Source organism: Notolepis coatsorum (assembly GCF_963971535.1).
Source record: "Notolepis coatsorum genome assembly, chromosome: 2".
NCBI classification, from domain to species: Eukaryota; Metazoa; Chordata; class Actinopteri; order Aulopiformes; family Paralepididae; genus Notolepis; species Notolepis coatsorum.
Window position 1 is genome coordinate 171,734,742 of NC_140166.1, and position 10,796 is coordinate 171,745,537.

The window sequence follows — 10,796 nt, forward strand, 5'->3', positions numbered from 1 at the left end:
CACTCATCCAAATGCAATCTAGATATACCGCATGTCCTTGGTGAATAATACCCCAGAGGCTGGATATAGTTCCCCACTAAATGGACCCCCAGCATCATATTTTCTTTACACAGCGAGCGTCAGGGCTGTCCCGATTCACGAAGCTACTGTGATATATATAAAATAATATTGTATAATACTGTATACTAAAATAATATAGTGTAGTATAATATAGTATAGTATACTATAGTATGATATAGTATATAGTGTGATTTAGTTATAGTATAATACAAAAATGAATAATACAATTATATAGTATAATAATAGTATAGTATATAGAAGTATAATATAAAATGTGTGTGTGTGTGTGTGTGTGTATAAATGAATGAACCCCAGTAAATATGCAATTAACTGATAGATCCACAACATTTATTTATTTATGTTCATTTAATTGTGTTGATGTTTTCATTTCTGCAAAATAAGTATGTACATTTTGTTTGGTTTGGTAAACATTGCGTTATGAACAGTCTATCAGTGTACTGTATGTGTGTAGGGGCAGGTACAATAAGAGTTTTGTTCTTCCTGTTCCTTTCTGCCATGGAATTTTGTGGATCATAGTTAACTTCTTCTTTCGTGGATCATCAGATGGCCAACTCCGTGTCCTGCAGCCACGCTGCAGTTAACTGTATTGAAGACACTGTTGGACTGTAACAATTCCATGTACAAATAAATATGATGATGATGATGATGATGATGATGATGATGATGATGATGATGATGATGATGATGATGATGATGCTACTGTGACATCACGCGGGTCATGTGAGGAGTCCACAATGCAACACACCACAGAGCGCTGTTCTCCCGCGGTCAGAGGCAGCTGGCTGTAGCGTGGATGCTTCTAGCCGTTACCTTCCTGGCAACACTAATGTCAGTACCGCACCTGGCAACCTAATGTTAGCGCAGCTAACTAGCAACATCCTGGCCATGTGTAAGTCCTTACATCATTCCTTACATCATTCCTTACATCATTCCTTAAATCAGTCCTTACATCATTCCTTACATCAGTCCTTACAGCGGTCCTTACATCAGTCCTTACATCTGTCTTTACATCATTCCTTACATCAGTCATTACAGCAGTCCTTACATCAGTCCTTGAAGCAGCATTTTCTTCATTGGCGGCTTTTAGCCTCTCGATGTGCAATTTATACGTTTAGAAATCCTCAAATACGCGTGGTCCACGCTCAAACTAGTGACACGCTAGGGCAATGATGCAGTGTTACCAAGAGACAGGAGGGTAATGGCTAGAAGGCATCCACATTACAGCCGGCTGCCTCTGACAGTGCTCTGTGCGTGTTACATTCTGCACTCCTGACATGACCCTCATGATGTCACGGCAGCTTTGTGAAAGTCTGCCATTGAATCCGTGTGGCTGCACTGTCCATGCGCTGCACCTTTTCAGTTGAGGATGTCAAATCAAATCAAATAAAATGTATTTGTAAGGCCTGACAACACACGTTAATGTCCCCATGGGCCGGACACGTCTTCTTTAAACAAGTCAAGAAAAAACATCACAATAAGTCAAGAACAAAACAAAAACACCATAAAGTCCAAAAGTCAAACTATTTTGGGTACGGCGACACTTGTCATCCAGTTCAATGTTCCTCTTAAGAACATTAAGAACTCTTAATTAACAAACCCAAATTACTGAGATTGTGATTCACACGGGACTAATGCTATCGGATGATCATTGTGTTTGTGGAATTATGGTAGTTAATTTGCGCTGGAATTTTTACTTTACACATGACAGACATGGCATATTCACATGGGATTAAGATCACAGACGGCCTCCGCAATTATATTACTAGAGGTCCCTGTAGTACTAGTCAAACGTCAAACCACCCCACTACATGCCAGCTGGACCAGTTACCCTCCCCACTCCTCCAGACCATAGCACCAGACATCCTCCCATTCCTAACTGCAACCATCAACTCCTCCCTCAACTTGGGGGTGGTCCCCACCTCCCTAAAACAAGCCAGAGTCACACCCCTCATAAAAAAACAACAACCATGAACCCCACCGTCAGAGACAACTACAGATCAGTGGCGGCTCGCCACTGGTGGCGCTAGGGCGCCGACCCACCTGTTAAATGAGAGAAGAAGAAAAAAATAAAACTTTTTTGTTTTTTGTTTTATAGCCCTATAAATAATATAAACATGTTTAAAATGAATAATATTTACTCATTTTAAGTATGTTTGTATTTCCAATGCACAATATAACGTTATTATCTAAATAAAAAAAACAGCGTTTTCATGGGCAGGAAGTGACGTTTTTTTTTAATTTTTTCGTATTTCTCGCCCGGGCAAGAAGCGATAGCGCTCTGACTGCGCGTCACAGTTTGATCGCTGTCTCCGTCACAGCCAATCAGTGCATACGGCGTTGTGCGTTGAAATATGACTATTATGTTGGAATCCGAGCGCGATTTGAAGCGGTCTAGAAAGCAGCGTGAACTTCCGTGAGAATTTCCATAGCCGCATTTCGCGGAGACGCTCTCTGATTGGCCGACGCCAGTATTTTTTTCTATGGCAGAATTTCACAGAGACAATCTCTGATTGGCCGAATCCAATTTCTAATGTTCCAATTCTAGCTTCTAGCTTGGTTCCTGGTACTAGGACTGTTGTTTGTCTTAGAGCGTGCCGTGCTGTGACTGCAAGTTCTTTAGACTGTTAAGCTTAGGCACTCTTTCAAAGTTGGTTAAGGTTAGAGTTTGTCTTAGAGCATGGCGATAGAACGCCAGGTAGTTTGCAGTCTGTTCGAGCGGAAATGGACAAAGGAATGTACTTGTTGAGTGTTGTGCTAACGTCGACGAGCTCAGCTGAGCTAACACTTGGCTAACAAGCTATATGGCGGATTATACACGTTTCCTGCCCTGGACGTTTCAACTAAACAGTGAGTCTCTCTCTCTCTCTCTCTCTCTCTCTCTCTCTAACGTTAGTAGTACTACTAGGCTGGTGCGGGCTAACTGGCTATCGTTCTGGGAGCTAACGTTAGTAGTACTACTAGGCTGGTGCGGGCTAACTGGCTTAACGTTAACGGTTGTAAATAGTTTTTTTAGGAGCAGTACTACTGCTGGCCATTCATGAAGCGAGACATTGCTGATTGTTTATTTATCGATGGCTCATTGATTTAACTACTGCAGCTCTCTCGGATTGAAAATACGTGGATTATGGCTTGTTCAATATTGTCTATGTTTGAATGAATGAATGAATGAGAACTTTATTAACAGATTGCAGAATGGGTACAATACAGTAAGGCTCAATACACACAATTGTTAAGGGGATGCAGACCAGAGAAAGACGTTTGTCTTGTTTACATCAGGGTCCCAGATTTTCGATTCATATCGATAGTTTAATAGCTAGCCTTGGCTCGTTTAACAATATGCAAAATATGTGTACAGCCCTGTACTCATACTGAAGTTATTCTTGGTATATAATAGGTCTGATTGTGTAACGAATCGATTCCACGTCGCGCTGTGTGTGAGAGAGAGAAGGAGAGAGGGAGAGATCTGCCTGTGTTTGGAGACGGGCGAGTTTTGTTTCTAACTTTTCTATTTATATTGTGTTTCAAGTTGTGAATTAGAGTCTAGACTATACTTTATTTGACTGGTTGTGTGTTGTTGTAGTAACAGCTGAGCGACTCGTTCATAAGAGCCGATTCATTGCCGTGAGCGTGAGTCGAATCGCTCACGTCTTGCCATGAGTCTTGCGTGGTACAGTACTGTACTGTACATGTTTGCAAAATATTTGGTATAGCGCCCCTAGTGGCGAAGTACCCAGCGGCCGCCACTGCTACAGATGCAGCACTGAAAAATCGAACCTCTGCTGCTCATCTGCTGCTCCTCTCCTGCTCCTCTCCTGCCTCTCCTGCTGTGATTTTGTGACTCCTATTGTCACAAATTTCACACCTCCACTGCCTCCCACAGGCTGGGGAGATTTTCATCTTACATTTTTATTCGTCCCAAATGCCCCAGCTCCATCCGATTCCTTAGCTTTTTTCACTGTTTACTTATCATGCATTGCAACACTAATATATGGGCAGTACCCAAGTCAGTACCCAAGGCAGTAGCCCCCGAACCCCTCCCTGGGGAAGCACTTAAGTTAAGTACCCTCCCTAGGGGCGGCTGGGTGGTGTAGCGGAGATTGCGCTCGTCACCAATGCAAGAGACTCCGGTATCGAATCCCAGTCTCAGCATTGCCTTCGACTTGGGCCGGACGCCATACTAGCTCATTTGGCAGAGTCAGCGGGTGGAAGTCGATGGGTGGGGCGTTGTGGACAGCGACTCCTACAGGTCGGTTGGGTGACGCCTGCACAGCAGAGACAGGGGCAGCGTGAGCCTCCCACGCGTTACTCCTCGCCACTGAGAGTCCGCGCTGTCTGGTGAAAATATGCGACAGGCTGCCTCCTCGTTTACCGGAGGGGACACGTGATGCAAGGCTTCTATCCTCACTACAACCGACCAGTGGGGGGAATAGTCTAGCAACGTTCAAGACAGGGGAGGGGAGAATTGGCAATATACGAAATTGGGATGGGAGAAAAATAGAAAATGAGGATCAAAAGTGGATAAAAAAAAAGTTAAGTACCCTCCCTTTGTTCACGTTGGGACCCAGCCACCCGCCCCCGAAAATTAACACCTGAGTGCTAGTTCTATAGTGGCAGAGGAGCAGCAGACCAGCAGCAGAAGAGGTTTGATTTTTCAGTGCTGCATCTGTATTGTCCTGTCTCTCTTCTCTCCTTCCTTTCTAAATCACTTGAACGTGCTGTATACAACCAACTTACTGATTGCCTCTTACAGAACGACCTCCTAGACCCTAATCAGTCAGGCTTCAGGTCTGGTCACTCCACAGAGACGGCCCTTATAGCGGTCACAGAGGCTCTTCACTTAGCAAAAGCAAAAGGCCTCTCCTCTGTCTTGATTCTCCTGGACCTGTCTGCAGCCTTCGACACAGTCAACCATCAGATACTCCTTGCGTCCCTCGCAGGTATAGGTGTGGCTGGCTCTGCACTGACATGGCTGACATCATACCTCAATGACCACTCCTACCAAGTATCATGGAGAGGGACCCTGTCGGCCCCCCGCCCCCTGTGGACAGGTGTCCCCCAGGCCTCGATCCTTGGACCCCTCCTTGGACACCAAATCTCTGGGTAACATTATCACCTCTCATGCCTTCTCGTATCATTGCTATGCCGATGATACTCAACTCTTCTTCTCCTTTCCTCCCTCATATATCCACGTCTCTGAGCGGATCTCAACATGTCTGTCTGACATCTCTGCCTGGATGACGACCAACTACCTCAAACTGAACCTAAGAATTACAGAATTGCTTCACCTGCCGGCCAAATCCTCCCCCCTGACCGACCTTTCCATCACAGTGGAGAATGTAGCTGTGGCCATGTCCCCCACCGCCAAGGACCTTGGTGTTGTCCTTGATAACCAGCTTCTCCGCTCACATCGCAGCAACAACCAGAACCTGCAGATTCCTCCTGAGCAACGTCAGAAGGATCCGCCCCTTCCTGACAAAAGAAGCCACCCAACCCATCCAATCAACCGTCATCTCCCACCTCGACTACTGCAACGCAATGCTTGCTGGCCTTCCGACCACTGCCACCAAGCCTCTTCAACTCATTCAGAATGCAGCCGCCCGCCTGATCTCAAACCTACCGAAGTCAGCCCACGTCACGCCACTTCTTAGGGACCTGCACTGGCTCCCCATTGCCGCACAAATCCACTTCAAGGCCCTCGACCTGGCATATTGTGCGGCGAAGGGAACGGCTCCCACCTACCTCCGGTCAATGGTCTCTAACTACACACCCTCAAGACCCCTACACTCTGCATCTTCTGGTCGCCTCAGACCTACTCCTATCCGAGCTCCGGGAGGGTCATCAAGGAGAAGCCGCCTATTCTTTCGCCGTCGACTAAAGACACACTTCTTCAATCAATATCTGAAAACAATTATAATAATAACCTTCTTACTGTCATGAACTCGTCCTAATATACTAACCTACAGTAGCACTCAACACTTTGATGAACATTGTTACTGATAGAGATGTACCCTTCCTGCTGACTTGTTGTACAAAACTTGTAAGTCGCTTTGGATAAAAGCGTCAGCTAAATTACAAAATGTAAATGTACAGTACTAGTCCCCTGCGACTATGTGAATTTTGTTGGCTATAGGGCAGATCTCGCTCTCACTTTCCTTAGTTGATACATTAGGATTATTTGAAAGGAGAGAGAGAGAGAGAGAGAGAGAGAGAGAGAGAGAGAGAGAGAGAGAGAGAGAGAATGAATGAATGAATTGCTGTAGATGTCATTTTCGGCCGAAAAGCTCATTTAAACTGTAAAAGCAAAAGAATAAGCACAACTTGCTCTCCACAGTCTGGGCCATGTTTAACAGCTGATATATAAACAAACACTCATGCGTTGCTTGTGTTGCCTAGCAACAAAAGGAGGACATGGTTTTGTGTGTGAAAGGGGACATGCTGGCAAATTGGTGTGTTTCTTGGTCAGTGTGTGAATGGGTCTGGAACCAGCAAAGCCACATTTCAAGCTGCCACCTTTTGCCAGCTTCTCTGTGTGAAAAGGGCTTCACTTTGTTGAGTACTCTTTGATGCGTTGACGTACTCATCTACTAAAGTACTCTAAATTATACTTTCAAGCCCCGCCCCGCCTGTGTACCTCTATGATTGTTGTTCGCCCTTCATGGGTCCTAGTTTCATCTGTCTGGTGGATGCATTAGTGAGGTGAAAAACCTCCTGCACACTTGGGTTTGTTGGAAGAGTCAAATTAAAGGTCATACAGGGTGGCTGGGTGGCGCAGCGGAGATTGCGCTCGTCACCAATCTCGAATCCGGGTGTCAGCATTGCCTCCGGCTTGGGCCAGCCGTCATACTAACTCGTTTGGCTGAGTTAGCGGGAGGGAAGTCGATGGGGTGGTAATCTGGCGTTGTGGACAGCGACTCCTACAGGTCAGGTCTGGGCGCCTGCACAGCAAAAGACAGGAAGTGGTGAAGGCAGTGTGACCTCCCACGTGTTACATTTCACCAATGAGAGTCCGTGCTGTCAGGTGAAAAGAGAGCCGCTGGCTGTCTCTGCATGTGTCAGAGGAAGCATGTGGTGGACTTCAGGGTTCCCTTGTACCTACCAGTAGGAGGAACATGCGCACAACGACCAGGTAGGGGAGGGGGGAATTGGCATAACGACTAAATTGGGATGGGAGGAAAAGCACAGAAAAAATCAGGCGGAGAAAAAAAGAGGATTAAATAAATTTTTTAAGCATGCTTCTGTTCCAGTCCCGTCCTCGTCATTCTCTCATCGTCGCTTTCCTGTCCCAGAGTCCCAAGTGTGCAAGCTGCAAGTCCATCTCTCTATGTTTGCATCACTCTTTCTTCACACCCTGGCGTTCATGTGTAGAGGGTTTCCTAATACACACGTTGTACATTTGTACACACATTAGTAACACCCTGTAGATGCGCCGGTGACGCAATGCAAATGAAAATAACAATGCCATGGAAAAAGTGCTCTTGGGTTTTCCCTCGAGGATTTACGCTCATGGATCATTTACCAGTTCCATGCCTCTGACCGAGCCCCCCACAATATTAACTGTGAAATTTCACAGAAATGTTTTGGGAATAGACTTCCTGCCAGAAGCCACGCAACACGGTAATTACACACGGGTCTGACATCATCGATGACCTTCTGGTCGCCACCCTTATACCCCATAATGAGCTCCCATGGTAGCCATGGCAGCCGCGACGGTAACCGTATAACCACTGCCATCATCGATTTAGGTTTATTTGGACGCGGTAAGCCTAGGCTGCCCGCTTTGCCACTTTCAGGCTCGAGTAATTCACTGTCTCCTCTCTCTTTTGTTCTCTTGCAGTTGGGAAGACGTCTCTGATCACACGGTTCATGTATGACAGCTTCGACAACACGTATCAGGTAAGTCACTGGCACTCTGGAGTGAGACGATTTGTCTCTCATCAGTCCATCAATCACGGTGGCTCTGTGTAGGGGGTGGGTGGCGTGCTGTTTTCCACCCATAGTGAAATATACTGCTGTGCATTGATCTGAGAGAGAGAGAGGGGGGGGGGGGGGGGGGGGGAAAGCAAATTTCTAAGAAATGTGACTTAAAATGAAATCTGCCACTATCATCTGGGATGTTTCATTTTAAAATTAGTGGCAACGAAGCAGGGCTTTATCACTGGAGAATAAGGAAGGGGGGGGGCAAGTAAATCATCTAGCTCTCTAGTTCTCTAGCCCCCTATTATTATTCATATTATTATTCATATTCATATTCATATTCATATTCATATTCATATTCATATTATAATTATTATTATTATTATTATTATTATTATTATTATTATTATTATTATTATTATTATTATTATTATTATTATTATTATTATCATCTACCGGTAGTTCTCCCTTTTAAAGGCAGATTCTGTGATTGTCAGCTAATAGTCAAAGGATTTTGTCAACTAATCGATTAGTTAATTTCATTAACATATCTGTAAAATGTTTGTTTCCCACACAGTGCTCACCAGAGATGTGCTTATCATTTAAAATCTAGTGCTCACCAGAAATGTGCTGATAATTTCAAATCTAGTGCTTACTGGATATGTATTGATCATTATATATCTAGTGCTTACTGGAGATGTATTGATCATTATATATCTAGTGCTTACTGGAGATGTGCTCCTCATATTTCAGGAAATAACTCACTCAGCATAGAAAAAGTATAAAAATTACTAATCAGCTAACAATGTATTTTTTTACTAAGACCAAATTGACCAATTAATCGTTTAATTGACTTAAGAGGGGCGGTTATATTAGGGTATTAAGGTTACATGATACATCCTTATGCTGCAATAAGAGGTTTCTTTACATTTGTAATGTCATCAGATTTAAGATAAACGTTGGAATGGAAATAGACCTGTATTTTGACTTATGATAAGCAGTTCCAAAAGGTTTCTTCTAGGGTTTTTGCCCAAAGATGTTGTCAAATGTATACACCAGCCCAGTTGTAAACACATGTTCAATTAAGTAACTTTACTTCGACGTTCCTCTGCATTCAGAATCTTGAGAATCTTTGTTAAAGTTAGAGGTTCTATGTAGGATTGCTTGTAACTGTCTAACTGCATATATAACTGTTTCCACTAGAGGGCGCTCTAGGCGGAGCCACTCATGATACCACCAGGTGGCGAGTATTTAAAGAGATGTCTCCTCCCCCTCTGTCTCTTCTTTCCCACCTACCTCTCACGGAGAGGAGGACTCATGTGCTGCTGTCCTACCATGTGAATGAAATAAACCACGCCAAAGGCTAAAGATAGAAACCATGCCTCTTGACCACATTATTGTCGCCCCATAGCCAGATTCTGTCAACAGGTTATGGGCCCAGATCACGCCGGGGGGAAATAATAAGGGTAGCAAGTTTAGCTAAAGTATAGGCTAGGTTAGCACCGGGAGTACCGCATGGCTAGACGCTAGGCCAACAGGAGCTAAAGCTACGTCCACCATCAAAGAGCAACATGGAATCCAACACGATGATCCTGCGCGTAAAGAGGAAGCGGGGCACCGACCCCACCGACGGGCTGCAAGCGGACCCGCCCGGAGAGCAGCGCGCAGAGCCCCGGGGAGGCGGCACCGGGGGAGACGGAGCCTGCTGAGCCCAACGGAGGCGAGGGGGAGAACCCCGTCTTAGAACTTGTGGCGACCACTGGAAGGAGCAAATGGCCCTCATTTAATGGTAAGGCAGAGGACTACGAGCTCTGGGAAGAGCACATGTTATGCTGCATGCACGGTGCGGGACTGAAGGCGACAATCTTGACAGCCCCCACGGGACCACTGACGCCGAAAGAGCAAGCCCTGGACGAACAGCGTAACGCAGACGCGTACTGTGAGTTAGCGCCACTGCTCGACGACACAAGCTTGGGGTTGATATTCCGCGACACTAAAGACAAAGGCAGAGAAAGCCTGGGGGTGTTGAGAGAGCATTACATCGGGCGAGGAAGACCCCGAGTCGTGGCCCTCTACATAGCACTAACAGCCCTGAAGAAGGGGCACACCGAGACTGTGACCGAATACGTCAACAGAGCGGAGCAGATCACGACGCCATTGAGGAGTGCAGGAGAAGCACCAAGCGATGGGCTAATGATGGCGATGGTGATGAGAGGACTACCGGAGCTGTACAAACCGTTCACACTCCTGGTAACACACGGTTCAGCGGACATGACGCTGGGACAGTTCAAGGCCAAGTTAAGAAACTTCGAGGCCTCAGAAGATACCCACCCAGCCACCGCGGAGGCGGGAGAGAGGGTGCTGAAGGCCCAAGCGACGCCAAGGGAGAGGACCAGGACCACGACGGAGCTGGCGTGTTGGCACAGAGACACAGCATGGAGCTGGCAGACGGGAAGCGCACCTACGGGTTGGCAAAAGAGAGAGGAGACGCACAGGTATGCCTCACGGACAGCGGGGGGCGCCGGCGTACAGTGACGTTAAAGAACGCTCTCTACGTACCATTGTTCCCACAAGGACTATTCTCTGTAATAGCTGCTACTGCGAAGTGTTCTTCATTGAAGGTAAACATTTTCTTGTAGAGCCCAACGGTACACGATTTAACATAGAGGTGTACCAGAGAATGTATTACTTGCAAACAGAGTGTAATGACAACGACAAGTGTAATGATGACAATGATATGTGTAAAGTGACTGTCAGTCACGATATTCAGACATGGCATGAGATTATGGGTCATTGTAATT

The 10,796-nt window shown here is 45.8% G+C and overlaps 1 protein-coding gene across 1 annotated transcript in view; it reads left to right on the forward strand.

Annotated features, from left to right (window-relative positions):
* rab6ba (RAB6B, member RAS oncogene family a) overlaps positions 1 to 10,796 on the forward strand; it is a gene marked incomplete at both ends in the record, with an annotated part of 276,963 nt that overhangs the window by 88,952 nt on the left and 177,215 nt on the right. Inside the window, 1 exon segment of the mRNA XM_084307347.1 lies at positions 7,916 to 7,974. Within this exon segment, the coding sequence (XP_084163473.1) occupies positions 7,916 to 7,974 (59 nt within the window).